The sequence below is a fragment of the Danio rerio genome, chromosome 17 (genome assembly GCF_052040795.2).
Source record: "Danio rerio strain M-AB ecotype USA chromosome 17, GRCz13ab, whole genome shotgun sequence".
In the NCBI taxonomy this organism is placed as follows: Eukaryota; Metazoa; Chordata; class Actinopteri; order Cypriniformes; family Danionidae; genus Danio; species Danio rerio.
In genome coordinates, this window is record NC_141037.1 from 27,654,066 (window position 1) to 27,679,022 (window position 24,957).

The window sequence follows — 24,957 nt, forward strand, 5'->3', positions numbered from 1 at the left end:
GGAACATGTTTGATCAGAATCCTGCAATGCGGTCTTATCGCTTCATTACAGCCTGCGGTTAGTCCAATATATTCCCTAAACATGAAAGGCAGACTGTCCCTCAGCAGGTGTTCCTATCGCACTGAGATATTCCACTGTGTCCGCTGTCAAGATTCACACCCAGATATTCAAAAGTCACCATTCCTTTTCATTGACTGGCATTGCATTTCACCAGCAGGACTGTATTTCTAAAGAATGCTGAACCATGGACTGCCTGTATGAAGACTAAAGTATACTTACCTGTATGTGTATAACAAAACAAATACTGAATATGTGCACCTATACAAATTTAGAATCGTTCAGTGTTTCCATTCAAAAATGTTGAGCATAAAAACAGCAAAAAAAAAAAAAAGAGTATTTGTTCTTGCTTAAATTAGAATCACTGTTATCTCTAAATCAATGCCGGTGTCAATACAACACTCATGTTGATGAGTATGTTTACATGGACACCCATAATCCGATTTTAATATGTATAAGACAATACTATGATTGAAAGTCTACCATAAACAGCGACTTTTGATTACTTTAATTCGACTAAAGTCATAATCAAACTAAATAAAAATGTAATTAAGACGTGGAGTATGCTGATTTTTGTCAGATAATTGAAGTGAAGTACAGACATGTATGTAATGGAATATGTATTTGTATAGCGAATTTAGCGTGTATGGCCATACACCCAAAGGGCTTCACAATCAAGAGGGGGGTCTCTCCACACCACCACCAATGTGCTGCATCCTCTTGGATGATGCCACAGCAGCCACAGGGCAACGGCACCAGTGTGCTCACAACATACCAGGATAGAGTGTTACTGATAGAGTGAAGAGACAGTGATAGAGCCAATTTAGTGGATGGAGATGATTGGGAGGCCATGATGGAGGCTTTCACTTTTACTGGGGCATTAGAACTTGCACAGACAGCAGTTTAAGCGCCTCTTGCTGGCCTCACTAACACCACTTCCGACAGCAACCTAGTTTTCCCATGTGGTCTCCAATCCAGGTGACCAGGCTTAGTTCTACTTAGCTTCAGTAAGTAACCATTCTTGGGCTGCAGGGTGAAATGGCTGTGACATGTAAACACCTTGTAAGACCCAATATAGAAAAGAATGAGCAAGTTTTTTTTTTTGTCTTCTATTTTTTTTTTTTTTGGTTGGGGCTTGATGTCCACATCTTTATTGGTTTCACTTGCACATTTCACCTGCATCTTCATTCTCTTGCATTACTTGCATCCATTTTAAAATCACTCTCTCCATTTTGTACTGCAGCAATCACATCCTGCACACTGAATAGACGGCCTTTCTGCACTGATGGCATTCTGAAAATGAAAAGTTTGGAAAAGTTTATTTAAATATGAGAATAGCACTTATCTTGTAGCAGATTTACATTTTTCAGACAGTTTCAATGCCATTTCAAAGCAAATGATAATCAGAACTCAACAATACATTCAACCAATATTGTTCGAATTGCCTGTTATGGTCTCTACTTATCATACTAAAAGGGACTGCTAATGAGTTCACATTCAAGACCATTCACACCTTGTCCCTGAACAATACAACAGTCTAGTTTGCAACTGTATGCCATTGGAGAAGATCATGTAATTGTTTGAGAGGAAAGGGTGAATTATTTAAAAAGATTTGGAATCCATTTTTGATTATATTAAAACAGAACCACATGATTTGAGTTGACAAAATAGTTTTTGTTCATTGGTTTATACTCTATTTCCACCTTTTTTATTATAAATTTTTATATACTGTGTGTATGTTTTACTTTACTTTGTTTGCTGATTAGTTTCAGTGTTCTGTATTGTTAACTTTTGAAAAAGCTAAATAGAAATATATAATTCAACAATGCAACAGGCTACCTCTCTGATACAAAGTTGTAGAATTATAACATAGACATAATAAGCTCTAAATCAAATTTGATTAATGTTTTATAAAATTACAGACTACGTATGTGTTCTAGATATTGTAATAAACACAAAAAAATGTTTAAGGAATTTAATTAATCTTGAAGAATCTAGACGTGCAAAAAAGGAGATCACCTCAATGGGAGTACGTTCATGGCAGGATGACCTGACCTATAAACACTTTTTTTCTATCCAATTGCAGTGTGAGTACACACAGAAGGACCCATTAATCATGTTAAAGTGGTTTTGAGGGAAAAAACAACAACATTTGCTTGCTTTTTTATTGTTAAAAGTGAGGTTGCAATTCTGCAACCGTGGACTTTACAGGGTTAATTAAACCATTACCTTCATGTAGGATTTTCATTCCATTTTGTGATAATATATTCCATACACACATGGCTGTTTGGCACCTCACAAGTCAGTAAAGGTCCACAGACACCCGCATCTTGAAATCAAAATAGGTATCAAATTATTTTAAAACAACACTCTTCCACCAGGTCTTACTTCAAACACGCATCCAATATCTGGTTTGTCACGAGGGCATGAATGAAATGTCCCTGAATGAAAGTAAAACTGCAAAACTGCTGTTAAAGTTAAAAAAATTTTAATGAAACACCTGAAATTGCATGAAACTTTAGAAGAAATAGCAGAATGACATAATGGCATTAATTGATCTATGTGCTATAATATCTGAAACGGGATCATGGAAGGAACATTCAAAAAGCAACTCATGTAAATTCCTTAATCATATTATTGTCTTATTTAGATTAAGACAAATAATTAGATTGCTAATGTTTATTTTATTTTATTTTATTTTATTTTATTTTATTTTATTTTATTTTATTTTATTTTATTTTATTTTGGGAAAATAATTTTGTTTTTCCATAATGATTCAAAGCGTTAAAGGTAACGCTATACTTTGTGTTCAATTGGTATGATTGAGCCCAAAATGTGTTCTGAAATAGCAATGCTCCTTAAAATGTTTTACAAAAGCTTGCTTTAAAGAGTGCCCTTGGCTCTCAGTGTCCATTGCTTGAGCTTCTACTTGTTGATGTAGATCAAGCTTTCTTTTATTTTCCTCCCAGTAATTTTGCATCCTTTTGTCTTTTTGTGTTCTGCAGGCAGTGGAAACCAATCTAGCATCCAAAGATAGTCACTGGGTGTACGCCAATGAGGTAAGCACATATTTATAATGAGTTTCATAACTCATTCTTATCTGTTTCTGAAAAGAGGCATCAACCCTCAAAGCTGTTGGCAGCCCAAATGCAGTCTGCCATCTTCATTTCCAATTTCAACTTACAATGTTTGATATGTGGCACATCTCTCATTCAGTGTGTAATATGCTGTCACCATGCTAGAGCAAAGCTGACAGTGGATTATTACACTGGCACGACTTAGAGTTTTGCTCGCTTTATTTCTGTTTCTCTCTCTCTGACTCTCTTCACTGAGAGCTAGATGGAAGAACAACCTAATGAGAGTCTGGCCCTAGAAAAACCAAAGAGAGCTAAGCACAAAGAGTTTGGCCCAATAAGAGCCGAGTCAAGAAGACAGAGAGCATAAGTGTTGGCTGAACGGTAAAAAAAACTCTTATGTTTCTGTCTGATGTGTTGACACAGACTTTTCAACCGAATAGACCAAAGAAGCATGAGACAATAGTTTTATAAAGAGAGTGAGAGAGCAAGAGAAAAACTTTGCTTTTACTTTGCTTCTCTGGGAGAAAACAAAGCCATACTTAAGCTTTTCCAAAAGCACTCTGTATCCATCTACACAACAAATGGGATTTCAAAACCATTCACATGGAGAAAGAATCATTCTTTTACTGCTACATGAGCTTCCAGCAAAACAAGAATGTGTGTATTTGATCCCATTCTGACATTTAAAAAAGTTGTATTTTAGGATTAAAGGGTTTGTTCTTAAAAAGTTATATGAATGTCTAGGCACTCTCGTCTATACAGTGGAAAGTGGATGGCTATCACACTGAACGTGCTTTCCTGTTCTGAAAACGCAAGGCACTGCCTTTTTTGTTGACGAGAAAAAAATTGCCAGACTGATCGGCTGCTTTTTAACAATATTGTGATATTCACGATTTGTGAAGTCATACTGCTCTGGATAACTCGAAAAAGCGACTATTCTCTCGTCCATCTTTAAAAGTCTCTGAAGTCATCTTGACAACACAAACACTGCTTTCACCTCAACGGAAACCCTGTCTGCTTTCATTTGATTGGAGAATGAAATATTACGCGACTAACATAGTGTGCTTTTTCTTCTCAGAGTTAACTGTTTTCAACTGGCCTAGCGCAACAGGCTGTTAAAATGCACAAAATGCCCAGGGCCATTAGCAGTGTTGAGGAAAGTTACTTTTGAAAATAGTGCATCACAATATTGAGTTAATAAGTAATAAAGTATTGTCTATATTTCGTTGCGCTCAGCAGCTATGCACTAATAAAGCTCTTCATATATTTAAGAAAAAAAGATAGCCTAGCCTACAGAAAAAAAAGATCACCTAGTTTCTGCTTTCACTCATTCAAAAAAGGCTCTGTTTGCATGATTTGATTATTATAATCGTATCCAAATACTTAATAAATAATATGTCAAACCTTGGGTGTTTATTGTTTTTAGAAAACATCTAAAATCTTTTTTTCAGATAGGCTTTTGTAAAATGAAAGTTTTATAAAACGAATTGATTTATGTATTGTATATACCTAAATTGGTTTAGCTTTTGTTAGTTTTTTATTGGTTTATTTACTTAAAGAAATTTTATTATCTCCGATATTATCTCCGATATTGACTGATTTGTAAATCTCCATGCACTGTCATCTGTGCTCTACTAAAGTCATATACACATTAAAAAATTACCTTAGCTGATTGTTTAAATTTATTTAAAATAAGTTGAAACAAAACAATTCATAAGATTTTTTAGGAACAATTTAATTGTTTTTGTAATCAATTAACTTAAATTTGTAAAAAATGAATAAGTTAACAACTTTTGTTTGGACAACTTGAAGGAATTGTTTGGAACCCAGCATTTTTTACAGTATAGGTTTGAAAGAAGTTGGTGAGTGTTTTTCAACTTTTGCCACAGATTCAAAACTAATAAAAGAATGTTGAGTGTCTAATTGTATTGAGTATGAGTATCATGAGAGAGATTGACTGAGTGAGTCTGAATATCTGCCTCATTCATCAGGTGTCATGTTAGAAATAAATACATGTAACGTGTATCTCTTCCTCTTTGTCCTTTTTTCTCTCTCTCCTATTATACTGGATCTGCCCACTTATTCCATAACAACATTGAAAACATGCTGTCATTCTCCACTTGAGTCTGTGAAACAGTACACACATGATTAGAAAATATGAAATGTTAACGCACTCAGTATAAGTGCACTTTTCATAAAATAATCTAGCTGATAATACCGCGTCACTGATATAAAACTGCTAATGCTTTTACCACAAAATTTGATGACTGTGACCATGTACAGTTTGTGCACTCAGAATATAATCACTAGTGCTGTTGTACTTGTACTGTATGTAAATGATATGCTGTTCTTCTACTGTAGAAGCTTTGGTTTTAATATAAGCCTCTAATGCTAATTCTGTTTTCCACCAGTCTTGTTTCATTTTTGCTCATTTGTGTAGAATAGATTTAGCATGTCCAAATTAAAGCACCATCACATTCAAACTAGAAATGATTAGATATTCACATAAAATCGCTTTTGTTTGCCTGTTATCCTGAATTAAAGATGAATAAATTGGCTGTGAATAAATTCAACACACATCTGACACGAAGGTCACCACAACACATCTGAACACAAATTAGGCCTCTACGGTTTTCGTTTATCAAACTCATGGCAGAAAATCGGGAAGAGTTCATGAATTTTGCACTGAACCTTGTATATGAGTGTCTAAAGCAAAAGTCCAGTTGTAATTTTTTTTTTTCTGTTGCTAAGCGATTATTACTGTTCATTTAGGATGCTCGGTAACACTTTATATAAGGTCACAGTTCATGCTATTAACTATTATCTTATTACCTGCCTATTATTAAGATGTTAACTGTTCTTTAATACAGTGGTTCCCAACAGGGAGGTCCCGATCCACAAGGGGGCCTCGTGGAGATCTGTGGGGAGTAGCACCATATTTAAAAATTTTTAGCATTGGACAATTAGAACCAATTAGGACGATCAAGTTGCCTTAGTTCATTTTATCCCTTGGTTGACCAAAAATGGACAAATCTGTAATTCGTCCTCCACAAAAAAAGACTGAGTCTTACTGATTCGTCAACAGCAGCAAATAGTAAAGACCCAAGCATAGTGTACCCAGGTGATGAAGCTCCAAACATTTCGGGTCACAGCACTAGCAACACTGGATCCATGAAATGCAGGAAATACCAAGATATTTACCTGAACTATGGTTTTATTCCATTTTATCGAAGCAAAGAGTCCCTGACCCAGCCACAGTGCTTTATCTGTGGCAAAGTACTTGCTAACCAATGCTTGAGGCCGTATAAACTTTTAAGACATTTGCAGACGACTCATCCCCAATACCGCAAGGAGTACCCAATACAAATGGCCTACTGATGTTTTGCTTTTATATTTTACATTAGGCTATTATTTATGCTTAAAATGTCAAGATATGGTAATAAACATATCGTTTGTCATGGGGGGGGGGGGGGGGGTGCACAACGTATTTGAAGAGTCTGAAAAAATCCAATATTCTGAAAGGTATAATAAATTATCTGATGGGTGTTTTGAGCTAAAAGTCACTTTTACAGACACATTCTGGAGACACAAAAGACTAGTTAATAGTTTGTTAATACCATGAGTTGTGACCTAAACTTAAGTGTTACTTGGTGCTCAAATAAGGATTAGCATGTGATTTTATTATTATGAATTTTATATTATATATTATATATATTATTAGAATGACTTTGAAGGGAGCATGTTTGATCAAAGACTGAACTAATAGCTGTTGAAAATTAATTTTATCTAAACGTATTTAAATAGAAATTTGTAATTGCAATAATATATATTTTTTTCAAATAAATGCAACATTATTGATTAACACTGGCACATTTTGAATACATGGCCTCATCTACATTACTGGAGAGCGCAAATTTTGTTGCCAGAGATACAGTATGTTTGGCTGCATTTCATCTTTAAAATGAATGTTTAGGGGCGGTATGGTGTCACCGATGGCACTGATGTGGACAGCTTTTCCACTGTTACCAGTTTGCCCATTGGCTTGTTGTGTGCATCAGTGGACTTAAGATGCTTAAGTTGACTGTGATGTTGGGTTTGAGTCAAGTGAAGAACAGTTCCAGAAAGCAGGTAAAGCAAAATCAAAAGTTGGTCAGACGGTCACAGTCGACAGCAGTCTCTGTTGGATTTACATGAGAAGAGCAGCCGCGAATGGCACTCTCGAGAGAAATTTGAGATCTGAAAAAGCATACACAGTGGCCTCTGATGGATCGCGGAAACAAAAACTGCAAATAAACATACATTCTGGGACATATTTTATGCTTTCCAGAAATTAATAAACGGGTATGTATCCATAATGAGCCCGTGTTGTTATTGACCATAAAGTAAATCACAAAGTTTAGCTGAAAGCAAACAATTGTTTTTCATTGCTCAAATAATTTGCTCATAACTTGAGAAGAAAAATATGAAATCTATAAAATCAAAAATATTAATTTTCTCTGATCTCACCATGACATTGTGTCATTAAGCCCCTTCACACATTCATCTATATCTTCAGCTGTATTCTGTAACTCTCACCTTTAATAGATGTCAGAATAGTCTCTTACTGTGACAAACGCTTTAAGTTTAATTAAATGACAGATTTGATTCAGTATGTTCAAGGATTAAAAACATCTGCGCTGATTTAATTACAGACCGTGACATCAGAAGTCCTGACTCTGCTTAGCATCACCTTGATCAGTTGATCAGTAAAAAGTTTATAGTCATGAGTAAATGAATAATTAATACCTTCACCAAGGGACGTGTATCAGAGATCATTTATATGTTGGGCCGGGCTGTTTTGATTAATGTGTTTGGAGGTTGCACATAGTGAGTCATCGCAGCGCTGTGATCTCTGGGTATTCTTCTCCTGTACAAACGCCAACGCTTAAACTGCTGCCAAGATTGTGGAAAGATATTTTGTAAGATCAAAGTCACTGTAAAAGCCGAATGTGCTGCATTTATGAAGGTCAGTGAGTCAAAAGCTAATTTATAGCTTTTTTCTTAGAGAACAGATTTAGGCCAGAGTGTTTAGACCAGTAGTTTCCATTGTCGTTTTGTTTTTGAGGTCCATTTGCTGGTATTTGTCAGATACATCACCTTTCAAATTATTATTTTTTAAGTAATACTGTAAGATTTCAGTTGATCAAAGAGGAATATATTAAATATATTCATATTATAATGAAAGATTTCCATTGAAATTAAATTAAGTGTCATCAATTACACAAAAATATATTGCAACTCAAATATACTCATGTTTTTTATTTGAAGTCTAAAAAATTAATACTGAATTAATACAGTTTCACTGTATTTTTTTGTGTGAAATAGATGCTCTATTAGTGAGACTTCTTTTAAAATTATTAAAGATTTTCTTGACCCCAGTCTTTTGAATGCTTGCTGCAAACTTCAATTTTGAACTCATGATTATATATGCATAATAAGTACAGCACTCAGACAGCCATAATCAATAGGAAGGAGCTGAGAAAATGTAGTCGTTAGGTAATTGAATGCTCTAAATAATGTCCAAAGTAATATTAAAAAGGTTGCAAAAGTTGCTTTATAGAGTTTAAGTGAAAGTGGCTTGAGACCAAGGGCTATCAAGCTTTAAAAAAGCACTTTGCAAGCATTATTCATATGACTCTTAATATTCGGAACCCAAATAACAGCTTGGTGTGAAATACTGCAAGCTGTCATTCACTGGAAATATTGCTTTAATAGTCTTGCTTGACAGCCTTGGTCACTCTTTGCATTCAAAGAAGCTAATCATTCAACATCTTTTGTGGTCTGTGGAAATAAGAAACTCATAGAGCTTGCAAAAGACATAAGGGTGCCACATTTTTGTGTGAACTATTACTTTAACAGCGATTACAAGTAGCAGAAAAGCAAAGACTGTATATGTGGAGAGCCTAAATGTATTTATACTATGCCCTTAAGTGTTTAAACTCTCTCTCTCTGATGTTAATACATACTAGATCGCTTTTAGGACTCATAAAGCGGTAGATAACTAGAAACTGGCACACAGCGCTCTTAAAACTTGCATGAGGACACATGTGGTGGGTCTAGTGTGAAGAAACATCCTTAAATTCCACACTGTGAACACTTCAGAGCTTTCAATAATTGATAGACTTTAAAACTGGAGGTCATTTTTTTGTACCTCGGTTACAGCTGAACTTCAAGAACATTTTTTTTCTTTGTATCTGATTACGATTTGAAGACGTGTTTTGACTTTAATGCAGATTGTTCTCAGAGGGGCCAATCCATCATAGCTGTCATTATTTTTTCTCCATATGTTGTACGACACATTCCTGAATGTAGTTGATGGAATAGGTTTACTTCTTAATTCCCTGAGGCTTTAGCTATTTTACTGTGAGTGCATGAATTGCTTGGCACTCACTAACTATACGCTTTACATTTTAAACAGACAGGCCTTGATTTCCTCAGGTTTATTTAAATTTTATTTTATGATAAACTGAAGCACTTTTGACACTTGATCGAAATGTTATGATTCTATTACAAACTTCTGTTACCTTTCTCAGCTTGTTCTTCTTATTGCTTCACCTCTTGCAATCATACTGTATAACCATGCAATTAGTTTCTTTATTGACATATGTAACAGTTATATCTGGCTCTCAAAATTAATCAGCTGATGATAGCCATCTGATATTCTGCAATAACAGCACTCTCTTTTGTATTTTGTGGTGCTGTATTTGTACCATAGTAATCTGATAGTATTTGCTTCGCTTTGGCTTTTTTGGGGTAAATTATTATGATATCCTATTGCAACAGAGAAATACAGGGAAATCTCTGTAAACTGATGGCATTTCAGGCCGTTCAGCTTTATAATCTTAAAATGTCAGCAAAATCCCATGTTTTGTCACTTTAGACATTACGCTTGAGAATCATTCAAATACTATATCTAAAGTGACATTTGTAAATTAGAAAGAGTTTCTGTTCTTCTGACAGTCAGCTGCAGATGTAAATTAATGTCGGAAGAAAGTAGTTCCTCATATAAAAGTATTATTGAGAATCCCTGTGTTAGGTTTTATATTTTATATTTGATTATGTCGTCAAACTGTTGTATAAACGCAATATCACACTCTTAGCAGTGCGATATGGCTGTATATATTCACTGGTGGGGCACTAAGGCACTCAGCCTGTGTGTTCAAGCCAGCGCATGCCTTCAGGCCATATTGCACTGCTACTTGTGTGATATTGCTCATATGTGTGTGTGTGTGTGTGTGCGTTTGCGTGTTTGTGTGTTTGTGTGTTTGTGTGTTTGTGTGTGTGTGTGTGTGTGTGTGTGTGTGTGTGTGTGTGTGTGTGTGTGTGTATTCATTCATGTTCAGATTACCCGAAAGAAAAATTTCATTTATTTAATTTAGTACATAAAAATATATTTGCAAATATGCAAAGTCCAACACGTTTGGTAACGCTTTAAAATGACTGCGTCCTACAAAGCTAGTGTTAATGATGAATTAAAAAAAATTCTAAATAAGCAATATATAATTTACAAACCAGTTACTTAGATGTTGACATATAATTAACTGTTGAAGAAACTAATTAAATAAATAGTTATATCATTCTGTCACATCAATGACATTGATTGCTATCATATTTAATGCACATACTCATCTATTAAATAGAAAATGAATATGTTCTGTGTGATTTGTTATGTCATGTCACCTCATTTTCAGAGGACTATATAGTATTACATAAGACTAAACTTTAGAACCTTAAAATGAGTAGCATTTGTTATTTGCAACCATTACTTGCATAATATTTTTTTTCAGAGGGACACAAAAGGTGTTTTCCATCATATTACAACCAATAACAAAAGCATAAAATACACCATGAATGCAATTACCTATGTAACAGAGGCCAGCTAGCGAAGTGCTATGCAGGTGAACCTCACTCCTCTGACCTCAAAAGGTACTCTAGCAATAGACACTAGAGGCCAAGGTCTTTAGCCTCCAAGTTTGAATGTGAAATGAAGCAGATCTTTTTACAGTCTTTTATCTGGATAATATTTTCAACAATTATCAACAACTTTCCACTCACTAAACTAAATTGTGTTCTGGCAGAGGACTGCACAGAGCAACTCTTTATTTTCTTTGGTACCTTTATAATAATAATAATTTATAATAATAATTGATTACAGTAATAACTGATTCTTAATAAATAAAATATGTTTTACCTATTTGCTATTGCTTAGCAAATGCTTGTAGCATGCATCATAAAGTGGTACTAGTCAATAGCCACTGGTTTCAAACTTTTTTCATAATACTTTTTTGTGTTGAAAGACTGATGTAAGAAAATGAAACCCGTTTGAAACAAGTGAAGTAAATGATGGCAGAATTTTTCATTTTTGAAGGAGCTATCCCTTTAAGACCTGCAAATCAGCTTGCATAAGCTTTATATTGCAGCAGAGATATTAGTAATGTTCTGTAAATGCAAGGACAGTCCCAGAGCAGCCAGAGGTTTAATATGTTTGTTTGGTGGCTTTGTTGCCAGTAGGTAATAATATGTCAGTCTTCACACTCTATTATTGTGAATGCGTCTCTCTCTCTCTCTCTGTAGGAGGTTAGTGACACAGAGATCATGGAGCTTGTCCACAGTGCTCTGGGCCGCATGACAGTGATCCGACAGATCTTCCCCCTGTGGAGGGACACCAACATCCGCTGCATGAGGAACAATCATCGCATCTCCTCGCTGCTCTGCGACCCTCAGGAAGGCTACTTGCAGTCCCTGGAGGTATGAATCTTGGTGGCATTTTCAAGAGCACAGTTAATTCACACTCATTTATCAGAAATAGATTTGCAGGCCAAGGTCAGATCAGGTCATCTTGCAATCCCAAATGAACTATTTTGTAGTATAGTAGATTTCAGAGAAGATTACAACACTAAATAGCACATACAAAAAAACAAATTGCGGTCAGACCTTCTTTTCCTAGACTACCCAAGATCATTTGCTGGGGGGTCTGTGCCTTAGTATTGAAGAAAGGATTTAAAGAGCCCCTATTTTGTATCATGAAAGGTAATATTTTGGTTTGGGGGGTCTCTAACATGCTGCATGCAAGGTAAAAAAAAATCCCTTTCATTGTCCTATAATTGGCATTTATTTTTACCTAATTTTCCCAACGACTCCCATATGATTAGTTCAGTGATTAATTTGTTCACAAACCCCTCCTTAGCACAAAGCTAATCTGCGCTGAATGGTCTGATAACCTAGTCTATTGTGATTGGTCGACTGCGTTCAGCATGAGGCGCAGAAAAATGCACACCATGGCTACAGTATGAAGTAGCAGAGTATGTGAGAGCCAAATGCAGGAATGCAATCAAGCAATTCAGCTAAACACCAGCATATTACTCTACTCTTAATCCTAAACCCAAGTAATAACAACGATACACATTCAGTGTTAATCCATACTGTGGCAAAACTTGAACTATTTAAAAAAAATTTACCTCGCCACACGTGTGTGAGGAACAGCTGATGGTAGCAATAGCAAAGACAAACAGCAGAGAATCACAAGTTCAGAAACGCATTCACATCTGTAAAGGAAGAAGCAGGAGCTGCGTTTTCAATGTAGTTTTGGACACAATATATGAATAGCCCATAGAGAATTTAACCTGAGAGATACAGTACAAGCACTGATCTATGTTCAATAAGTGATTAGAAGGCGTGCTGGGCTATTACAACTAATAACACACATTTAAGCATATTTTGCAAACTACACAAAACAAGGCAACAATTTTTAACCACACTTACATGTTGTGATTTGGAGGAAGAAGAAACTGGCCTATATGGACTGTAATTGTTACTGACAAAGTCCCTGTCAAAGTCTGACAAAGTCCGATACATAATAGTCTCAAATGCATTGCAGTGGAGGTTATTGTATCAAAAATCAGAAAAATGACAGGAACAAAGATAGCACTAGGTTGGCTATACGTTGGTATCGTTGTGTAAATAAATTTAACCCTTTATTCTCCGCAGCCGAATCTCCATTTGTCAGTGATCGCCGTTTTCGAGTTACAATCAGTCCCGTGATTCCCCCGCGCTCCCCAAGCGTCTGAAGGGAAAATGCGTTCAGGTTTTATCGGATCTGGGACCACATATTTGGTGATGTACTGTGTCAGCATCGATGCGTTCAAGCGAAAGATCCGAACCCAACTCGATTCATTTATTAGACTCTGAATCAACTATTTCACTAAAGAATCTATTTTGACACAAATTATGACCATGTATTATAAATTAGTACCAGGTATGAATTAAAGGTGCTGAATGTAACTCTTTCACTCATCTAAAGACACAGATATGTATAAAACAGTGAACGTGCTTTTGTAGTTAAAGCAATGTGTAAATTTGTATTTGTGTATTTTGATGTGTATTTTTCAATGTGTATTTTTCAGTTTTGGTTGAGGTCTGTGTTCATCATTTAACCCAACATAATAGTTTTATTTATGATCCTTAATTGTATTTAATTCAACTAAATCAGTTTTTTTTTTCGATAGCGCTTTTACAATGTAGATTGTGTCAAAGCAGCTTAACATAGAAGTTCTATTAAATTAAAATTGTGTCAGTACAGTTTTCAGAGTTGGAGTTCAGTTCAGTTTAGTTCAGTTCAGTGTGGTTTAAATTTCACTGCTGAAAGCCCAAATACTGAATTGTAGAGGTATAGTAAACTATTGTTTACCTCATACTTAAAGTACTATTTGCAAGCTAACTTGCATCATGTAAGGATGTAAAAAAAGATCTACACAACCACTGTGAATACAGCATATTTTATTAAGATTTTTTCATTCTTAAAAATTAATAAATTGCGTCGGTTCATCCATGTTTTCTAGAAATTTTGATTGAAACATCCCAGCATTTTGTCGTCAGAACATAAAATATTATCAGCATTAAACTACAAAATATCTCAAAATAAAAATAATGTAGCACTTAAAAATAAGATTTAAAGCCTTCACTTATATAACTGAATCTATCTGATATATAACTCTAAAGATGAAATTAATCAAATACATTTGGTGGTGTTGAGAATTAAAGAAGACGAATACAGCCGCTGGATGGAAAAATGCTGTTGCTGTTGTCTCTGAGAGAGAGAAGGGTATATTGTTTTACTTGAATACGTTGACCCAGACATTAACCCAACAGCCATCTGTCAAAAAGACGCTATCAACAAGAGTGCAAAAAGAGCCAGATATATATCGGAGATGCATTTTAGAGTTGGAGACAGTTTAAAAACACATTGTCGGATGAGTTCATTCTTGCTTGTGTGATCAATCTGGCAACCCGTGTCAGTGTGTATTTTGAATTTGGAGTTCAGCGCCAGTTCAACACCTAGCTGTTAATATTACACAAAGAAAATGGAGCATACTTTTTTATTGTTACCCACTGAACATTTGACTTGGAAACGCCATCAAAGCATGTTAGAATCAACGTAATGCTGTAGCAAAAATGTCACCACGAGCATGTATTTTTCAGTGACCTGACTTGTTTCTGTCAAAGTAGAACAGAAGTTCTGTCCTAGCAAGAATATCCTCATAGATTAATTTTTTATAATGAGCTGCTACATGCGGCATGATTTACGAGACATCTCAAGTCTTTGTGGCCTTTTGCGAAAGGTTATATTGTATGCATAGCGCATTAAGATACTTGGCAGCTGCTTTCTTGCAGCTATGGAGTTCAGTGCCCCATGTTAGTGAGATTTACTCCAATAGCTCAAGTCTAAATTCATCTGTAATTGTCTTTTCATTACAGCTTTGCAGTTGCAGTTTAGGGGTATCTGTGGCTCTGCATAATAACCACAGTAACTGTCATGTTTATTTTCTTTGTTGTAATTGCTTAATTTCTCTAGAATCTTAATTCAAAACAAGGTTATGCACGACTGGTCCAGATGAGCCGCCTGGGCCCTAATGTTTTTTCCCGTTAACAAATATAATCTTGTTAAGTCACAGACGGTACTCTGTAATTGTGAAAAACATTCTACCTCTGTTACACAATATTAAAACACCGTATCTGTTTCTGGCTCAAAAAAAAAAAAAAAAAAAACCTGTTTGGGTCTCAGAATCCATTTTCCCTCTTTTAGAGCAGATGGTAAATCCATGTGTCTTTCTCTGGGGCTCTCTGTCTCAATAATTCATGAAGAAAGAGGGTCACGTGCAAACTAATGCCAAAGCAACGCCACAAAAGGACAAATGAGTGCTTTACGGAAATGAGCAGGGAGATACGTAGATGTTAGGAGCCGCAGGGATACTTCTCACCCTCTGTTGGTGCTACCGATACAGTGCAGGTTGAAGAGAGCAAGAGATTGAGTCTGTGCTGTGGCAGATTGGCTGTTTTAATTAACTCGAGAGGTTGCGGCATTGTGAATCGGAGCCCTCGGGCCACAGGTCTCCACACGCCATACTGACAGTTCACGCAACGCTGAATAAAAGCTCTGTGGGCGGTGCACTTTTATCTATCTAATTGATGTCCTAATTTTGTTGTTTTGTTTATTCATTCAAATTGAAAAGTGGTGTTATCAGAATTGCTCCATACTCTAAATGTTTACAACTAAATGGGAACTTACACATTGATTGGTTGTGTATTCAGTCAAGTATTGTGTCCTTTGTTTTGTTATGCATGGATGTCTGTTTGTAAGCAGTGTATAAGCAGTGAAGAAGAGTTGAAAAAAGGTTCGACATGAACGTTTTTTTTTAAATACTGGTGATTTCTGCTAGGTTTAGGACATTTTATCAACTTTGTCAATATTGTGAGGAGTACATTTAGAGTTGGCAACAAAATTGAATCTGGTTACATTTTTAAGTACATTGTACTAGTGGACATAATGTGGTTGCATACACATGATTTTATACAAGCTTCTTCAAAATAGTTTCCCCCACCAATATTTGTCATTTCTGTAACTTCTTATATATCCAATACAGTTAAGGCCTACCGTAAACTGTGTTTTGTTTTAAAGTAGTGCATTACAATACTGAGTTACTCTCCAAAAAAAGTAAGTAGTTACATTACTTGGTTAAGTTTTAAGTTACTGTTGCATTACTTTTTCTGACCTGGCTGAAGCTTGATCTGTTTCATAACTTGCAGGATTGTTTTCTTCTTCTTCTTCTTCTTCTTCTTCTTCTTCTTCTACTACTACTACTTCTTCTTCTTCCTCTTCTTCTTCATCATCTTCTTCTTCTTCTTGTTCTTCTTCTTTCACTTCTTCTTCTTCCACTTCTTCTTTTTTCTTTCTACTTCTTCTTCTTCTTCTTCGTCTTTTAAATAAAGGAGCTCTGCAATTAACAATGCACCATATAGCTACACCTTTGTTTAACTTAAAAAACATAAAAATTAAATACAGATTAATGAAAGTGTAAAGCAATGTGTTTGCTACTATTTCTACTTTTTTTTTGTCTTACTAGTGAAGTACAATCACTGTCCATTGACCCTTACAGAATAATGAGAATACTGCCATCGCAGAAATGTAAGTCTCTGCATTCTTGTCAGATTCAACATGTTTGCGTTCATTTAAATTTAGCTATTTATTTTTTATAAGCTAGTTAATTAAACTTTTCCCAGTGTTGGGCTGTGGCTGAAAGGGCATCCGCATCATAAAACATATGCTGTATAAATTGGCAGTTCACTCTGCTGTGGCAACCTCTGATTAATAAACAGACAAAGCCGAAAATAAAATGAATGAATAAATAATTAATTAAACTTAAATTTACCTAAATTAGTTTTTTTAAAGTAACTCAAATATTATTAATTCATTTTTTAACGTAATACATTACATTACTTGTACCTGAGAAAAGTAATGTTATTCTGTTACTCGGGTTACTTGTAACACTGACCATAAATATTTCAAACAAGAAGAAAAAAGGGGACAAAATGAAGTGAGTTTAGTCAATGCTTTTAAATATGGTATGTCTGTATTTAGTTAGTTAGGTAGTAAGATATTTTTGCTTACTACATATAAAATGCCATGTTATTTAAAATATTAGGACATTAAATAGTTTATGATCTATAATGCAATGTAAAAGTTTGGGGATCAGTTTTAAAAAAAATTCTCAACAATGGCACATTGAAATAATTAAAATGAATTTTATAATGATTTGTTTTTATGTAATAGTTAAAAATACAAAACAGTGATCTCCCTGCGTTCGCATTGGTTTCCTAATTTTTACAGGTTTTACAGGTGAATTGGATAGGCTAAATTGTCCATAGTCTATGAGTGTGAATGAGTGTGTATGGATGGGTTTCCCAGAAATGGGAACGCTGCGTAAAAGATGTGCTGGATAAGTTGGCAGTTTATTCCGCTGTTGCGAAGTTGAAAAGAAAATGAATGAATAATGAATGAATAATGTTATATAATATAATATAATATAATATAATATAATATAATATAATATAATATAATATAATATAATATAATATAATATAATATAATATAATATAATACAATAAATATAATAAATATAATATAATATAATATAAAGAAAAAAATCTGCTAGGTGAATAATTTAAAATGTAATTCCATGAGAAAATGGTCAGATTTCAATCTTCTATATATACTTTTGTGTTCCTGCACCAACCGAGCAAATGGCATTCAGATGAATATGAATGTGAACTCATTAGCTTGTTTTAATAGACATCTGTGGTAGTGAACTAAATTGAATGTCAGCTTTCAGTGCTTTAAACAAGCACCTCCTGACCAATTACTGTTCTCAGTGAGGAGGCAGATATTAAAACAGCTTTTTCAAAGTCTTAATAGTTATCAGACTTGTCTAATTTACAGCAGTAAGAGGTCACAGATTTTTTTATGTTTGCTAACTATTGACTTCAGAGAGCCTCTTCTGTACATTAGTAGTAAGCTGTTAAAGCAGATAGCATGTTTTGTCTCACTTGCGGGCAGAAAAGGCGTTGACTCATGATTCCGCAGTCTCTCACAGGGCTTCCGATGCCTTGAAACCATGTCAGGATGTGTTTGACTAATCGGACAGCTGGCAGGCCATGCTTAAGTCACTTCAACACTTCTTAGGGAGCCTCAGCAGTCAAAACCATGTGACCTTATGCCACAGGCGCATTAGCATTTTCTGCATTCATCCCAACATGAGCAAACTGTCGTGCCTCAACTGTAAAGCCAGACGACCATGAACGCAGTGTGAGTGAGAATGGATTTCTAGCTTCAGCAGAGCAAATAAGAAACATTCTCCATTTCTTTATACCACACATGGCACTTAAGATTTCAGTAAACCATTGGTGGCAAGTTGACCATGTAGTAAACTGAAACGAAACACAGTCACAGCTGTACGCCTGCAGCTATATGTGTGAATACAGTTCTGCTTGGCTAAATTAAGTGCTAAAAGTGCATTTGAGATGCAATCACTGTGATTTTAGCTCACTGGCATACAACTTCATTGCTTCTGTTATAAAACCTTTTTTCATGTTACATATCATTGCGGATATACACAGTAGCTTAGCTTCTGACTATGTAAATAAAAGCACTTAGAGAACTAAACAACCATTTACTGTAAGACTATACATAAATTTCTCAACATGAACATAGTGTACTGCATGATTGTATTGCTAGTTTAAAAAAAAAACTTTTAATACTGTCACAGTTGGTGTAGGGAAAGGAGCGAGGACACAAATGCAGTAAATAATGGGTCTTTATTAAATATAAAAATGAAAACAAAAACCACCCTGAGGGGGAAAACATAACTAAAAAGACAAACTAGACTGGACTAGGTTGGCTGGAAAGACTGGAAAGGAACAGAACATGACTCTTGGGAAGAACGACAACGGCACAGGACAGCAAACATGAGGAGACTATAAAGGAGAAACAATTCATTAACAAACAGGTGAACAGGGTTAACTAAAAATGGGTTAATACAAAGGGTGGGACTAGGCTATAGACAGAAGAGCACATGACACAAAGACAACACAAGCAATGTGCTCACAAGAAAACAGGACTAGAACACACAGTAAATGACATAACCCATTAATCGAAACCAACTAGACTGAGGCATTGAGAATAAAACAGCACGCCACTGACAAAACAAACACAAATACCAGGAGGAGAGCACAACCTTAATGTTTTTTGAACAACAGTTAATTTAAGAAATTGTTTTGTGTGTTAACAGATTTTCTTGATGTAACATGATTTACATCAGCAACTTAAAAAAATGTTAGTTCTGGGTAAAAGATTTTAACAAAATAATTTGCTTGAGTAAATGCATGTAAGTTTAGTTAACAAGTGCAATTTTACATTTCAATCACATGTCGATACAAAAGCCAAAGTTCTTTACTGCACCTTTTCATTTAGCCAGATATTCCTTAAAGCAGTGGTCCACTAAGATGTCATATTTTAAACTTTAGGTGATGTGGAATGTTGTAACAGAGTTAGCTTAGCAAAGCCTACAGCGAACAAAATTTGGGTACTACAAAAAAATACATCTGGGTTAATGAGATCACAAACACTTCAGGTTATGCACATTCACCACACAGTGAAAGGGCATGTTCAGAGGTGCTGCATGTTATAGGAGAGGAAGCTAAATTGCCATCCAAACGCTGCTATTTCCACAGAGCTTCTTCTGTTTCTATATTTAGGCTTCCAGGGGACATGACACAAAGAGAGAAGTGCTTACAATTCAATTTTAATTATGTTACAGAGAATAATAAAACAGATATAGCTATAGCATTTGACAAAGGACAGCTTCCAGAATTTCTCCCAGTTCAGTGCTGAATTCAGCTAAAAACCATACTATCCAACCATAATAGCAGAAGCTGTGGATTATGAGCCACAACCTGTAAGTATGTTTATTTGTTAAAAAATGATCTATTACATGCATAGTGCCTAGCGTTAATGTTATGTTGTAGCAAGGTTCTAAACAAGTATGTAAACAACGTGAAATGGTGTTTGGCACCGCCAACAATTTAGACTTTAAACCCCTGTAAACGGCCACAATCTTCACCAGCGCTGCAGTGGCTCTCTATAAGGCTGCTTTTCATGTTTTCTGCATCTAAAATAACGAACTTGCAAAAGATTTGTGAATGTTTCATATTACTTACACATGCTTATTCAGAATATATGTGAAAGACACTTGTCAGATGTTATTTTAGAGAGCAGGTGTAAGGTTCAGCGGTGTCCTTTTCATTTTCTGTCTGATTCAAGCTCAAACTAATAGGGCTAACAGCTACTCCAACTGGCAGTGTTTACACAGCAGAGGCGAAGTGCATGCTTTTAGGGCCGCACGTGACCTTTTCCTGGTGATGTGGAGCTGATCTGCGAATCACAGCACATTATGTGAGCTGACCAATCAGAGCCTCTTAAGGGCTAGCTTTGGAGGAACTAGGAAATATGACACTCGTTTTCATGTTAGCTGAGTAGCTGTGTATAATCAAAGTGAGATATATGAAAAAATAACATGATTTCTTTTTTACAAATGAAGCATGAGCATACATTGCTTTGAATCCTTGTTACACACTCAGGTCTTAAAAATACACTTCAGACCGCTCCTTTAAAAAAATAGGGTGTATAATTCTTAGCAGCTTTGTATGAGCAAATCCATAGAAATATGTCAACCAATGAAATGCTTTAGAAGTGTACTGATTGGCTTAAATCTTCACCATTGGAAAAAAAAAAAGTATGCAAAACATGTGCAATCTAGTTTACTTTTCTGTATAATCCTTTAAAATTGACACTTACTACTGAATGAAATCGAATTTAGTTGTTTAGATGCAACATAAGTAAACTACAGGTAAAGGACAAACTACATCTGACAAAATCAAGTGCAAATCCTCTCCCTCAAATGCAGAAAGACTGGGATGCATTATACCGGCCAGTTGTAAAGCCTAGCAGGGATGCAAACTGAATGAAAGGACAAAGAGCAGATGAATTCATCACAGCTTGTCTTCCTTCCTTGAGATGGGTGAAGTGTTTGAAATGAAAAAAAGGTTTGTTTTATCACTCTTGGTGACTCTTAGCTCTCTCTCGCAGCTCACGGCTGTAGCAGAAGTGAAGCTCTCTCATCTCTCTTGTAGACAGCTATTTAAAAAAAAGTGGATAAAGACGTAATCTTCATTGTAAAATGCTGTTTTTTATTCCTCCCAGCATCCTTCACTTACACTCTTTCCTCTCTCAGTCATGCCGTCATTCCCCCTCTCTTTGCATTGATCTTCTCATAAGTATGTTGTTTTGTCAGGATCACATGTCTGAGGGGACATTGAGTTTGGCCGTTCGGGCCCCGAGACTGGAGTCTCCTTGACGATAACAGTGCTGTCGTTCAGGGTGTCTTTTCTCTCTCCAGGTGTCTCTCAGCACGACAGCTGCTCTCTGCAGGAGCAGAGCCATGCAAAAATCTCCTGCAGCGCTCTTTCTTTTTCCCTTGCTCTCGCTCTCAAAGAGAGACAGCAGACACATTCACATACTCGATCTGTCTTTCACCAAGTTAGAGAACAATTTTAGTTTGTGGATTGTCGTTGAGCTCTATTCAGCTACATTTAAAAAAAATAAATAAAAATTAGGGCTTCCTACACACTGAGGAAACTGACAGCGATTCACACATAGCAATGCACAAGATATGAAAAAGCTGGGACAATTAATGCTTGTACTTTTAGTTCCATTGTGGAGTTTCACTTTTGTCAACACTCCATTGAAATCTCCGGATTTGCATTGTTCTTAAACTCCTAAACACATCTAGAGGCATTGACATGCACAATAAAATACTGGTTACTCTTATTAGAAAATAAGAGAACTCTTAAGGCTGGGACACATTTTTCTTGGATCATCAGGGAAATCAGGGAATAATAGTTTTACCGTCGGCTGAAGAGAGTGCTCTGATTAGTTATTCGGCAATGAATCAGAGCATGAGTGTGACCTAGTGAAGGGAAGTAGCAAGTAAACAGTTCAGTACAGAAGAAGCACAAAGACACTATGACATCATGTGCTCTGATGGGTTTGATTTTCCCATGCATATCTACAACACAGATGGAAAGTGTCTGTTACTTTGACACCAAAAAGAGAAACATAGCATAAGGGCCTGCAATAACAGACATGTGGTGTACTTTAATCTTTAGCGTGTAAGAATGGGTTTTAAACTACAGCAGTTCAAACTAGTTATGCTGAATGACTAAAAAGTTATGAGTATGATGGAGAAAAACTGTACATTTTTTGTCAAACCATCCTTCTGCAATTTTATACTAAAAACGTAAATAAGGGCAGCATTGATAGCTAAAAATGTGGGAGAGCGTTGCTATTATGTGATTTTATTGTATTGTAATATGGAGCAATTAAGTGTTGATGTTTAATCAAGAGTAAAGACTACTTGAAAATCAAATTATTTAATGATAATAATTTGATATGGCTACAACTGAATTAGTTACAAAATAACTGTATAAAATTATTAATTATGAAATAATAAAAAACATATATTAATTGTACCCAGCTTAAATGTAAAATAAAGTTACCTGAGAGGGGGAGACAGAGGTAAGGAGAGAGAAACAATGACCAAAGAGTAGGCCTCAAAGGCTTCATTTGAAATGCATGGTTCAAGTGACTCAATTACAATTTTTTTCTACCATGTGGTACAGATCAGATATGGCCCATATATGTGTAAGCAGGAAAAAATCACACAGATTCCGATTTACTCAAATTAGATTCAGGCCTTGTTCATATGTGAAAATGTATCCGATCCGATATGAATCAAATCTCTGTCCTCATGTCAGCAGTGTAAGCAGGTAGATCGGATTTTCACCTGTCAATGAGAGTCATGTATAATTAAAAACCTAATGTAAGCCGGTCATCAAAAAAAAACGATTACAGTCACAAAATCGGAATTGACCATCAAGATATGCAGTGCAAATGCAGACAGTGAAGTCAGTGAAGATAGACTCCAGAGCAGGAAATAAGCAGAGCAGGAAAAGAGACAAAGCAAAGTTTACCACCCACTTAGTATCTTTCTTGACCATGTAACCAAAGCCCAAATACTGAGACATACAAACTGACCAATCAACATGTGACAAAAACCACACACATATTAACCAACCCCTGATCTTATCAGTATCAGTTCACTTAAAAACTGAAATGCAGCCATACGTACCTCCGGCTACATAATTCGCAGTCTCCAGAAATGTCCACGGGACTACGTTTTTAGAATGAGCCTGTGTTGGAATTTTCTTAGAGAAAAAGACAACAAATGCATATGATATTTTGCATTGCTACAAACAGATTTTAATAATTTAATAAAATTTTAATAAAAGGATCCGTTTTGACTGAAACACTGAAAATTAAGAGGTGGTTTAGTATAATTGTGTCTGCCATAATCTTTTTGCATTGGTATTCAATTGAAGCAAAAGAAGCAGATTTAGGTTAGCCTTGCCCTGTAAAGTTGTTCTACCTTTTCAAAAATTAAAGCACCCTAAAATTGTTGTTGTTTTGTTCCTTAATGACCAAAAATGCATATGTTTTCTGATTTTTGTTGTTGAATACTGCCACATGTTTGTATACCTGTAATTCCTATTACATCTGACTACATTTAAAGCATACAAAGTAATTACAACATTTATTGGTGTATTTGTGTCCAGGTATCTAGTCTATACCTTTACGATAGCGTGCTGATGTTGGCCAATGCCTTCTACCGGAAGTTAGAAGACAGGAAGTGGCACAGCATGGCCAGTCTGAACTGCATGAGGAAGTCAACAAAGCCCTGGAATGGAGGCTGGTCCATGCTGGACACCATCCAAAAGGTCTAAAGTCACTTTACAATTCATCTCACTTAGATCTAATTTGATCAGGTTCAGTTCTCTTCAGTTCAGCCCAGTAAAGTTCAATAGTGTTCAATAAAAGCGGCCTGCTTTGAATGATGTATTTTTTTCTGAGCGGACACCTTATTTGTTATTCTCTTCAGGGGCGGATTTCTGGGCTCACTGGTTTAATGGACTTCAGAAGCAATGGAGCAAACTCGCATGTCCAGTTTGAAATCCTGGGTACTAGTTACAGCGAGACATTTGGAAAAGATGTAAAGCGGGTGAGTGGAAATCCTTCAATGTTTCCCAATACTTGCATTCGGTTTACTCTATTTTAAAGCCACACTTTTCAAGGAACACTGCTTGCATTGAGTTTTCTCATCTTGGTTGTCATCTGCAAAAAGTGGCTTTGCATGTGATCTATATAGGTGCATTTGAGAATCAGAGTGTCACAACAACCAACAAACATGCTATATGCTAGAGTAGATAGATATTGTGCTTATTCTTAACCACACACCTGGAGACTTGATACTACAGACAGCTGGATAGACATGCACTGGATTTTGCACCTTTAGACAGAAATTTATGCTGTGATATGTTTTTGTTATTGACTTATTTATGAGCTTCTTATTTTACCCTTGTCTTTCTCTACACTCCGTCCAGAAATGCACACAAACTTCTGATACTCTTTTGCATAGTCATTTCAGCTGAATTTTCATCACTTATTTGGTCCTTAAAATGCTATTATATTATATATTTCTTTATTCAATGTAAGTATTTGCTCCAAGTTCCATGGCAACAAAGTGATCTAATGTACTTGAACAATCTATCCATTAGCATTCCTATTCAGCTCAACAGTGGTTGCTCAGCTAGCACATAGATAGCTCGTGGGTGGCCAGTTTGGGCTCAGTTCTTGGATTGTTTTTTTCAACCTATTGCATGGTCTTTATATAAGAATCAGTGATGTATTTAACTACAAATGTTTTGTACTTACTTTACTTTAAATTAAAACATTTAAATGGGACTGTATTAAATTATTAGTATATTCTATTATATCGTT

At 35.6% G+C, this 24,957-nt stretch overlaps 1 protein-coding gene across 24 annotated transcripts in view; it reads left to right on the plus strand.

Annotated features, from left to right (window-relative positions):
- The window catches only part of grid1a (glutamate receptor, ionotropic, delta 1a), a 492,166-nt gene that overhangs the window by 415,274 nt on the left and 51,935 nt on the right, over positions 1 to 24,957 (plus strand). For 20 of the 24 annotated variants that reach the window (XM_087290557.1, XM_087290561.1, XM_087290565.1 and 17 more), the window contains 4 exons: positions 3,063 to 3,116; positions 11,748 to 11,921; positions 23,736 to 23,897; positions 24,059 to 24,178. In XM_087290557.1, the coding sequence (XP_087146683.1) occupies positions 3,063 to 3,116; positions 11,748 to 11,921; positions 23,736 to 23,897; positions 24,059 to 24,178 (510 nt within the window). Of the gene's footprint in view, positions 1 to 3,062; positions 3,210 to 7,964; positions 8,140 to 11,681; positions 11,922 to 23,735; positions 23,898 to 24,058; positions 24,179 to 24,957 lie in introns of those variants that run through there. The other 4 variants (XM_087290571.1, XM_087290570.1, XM_087290569.1 and 1 more) reach the window with 4 other exon arrangements.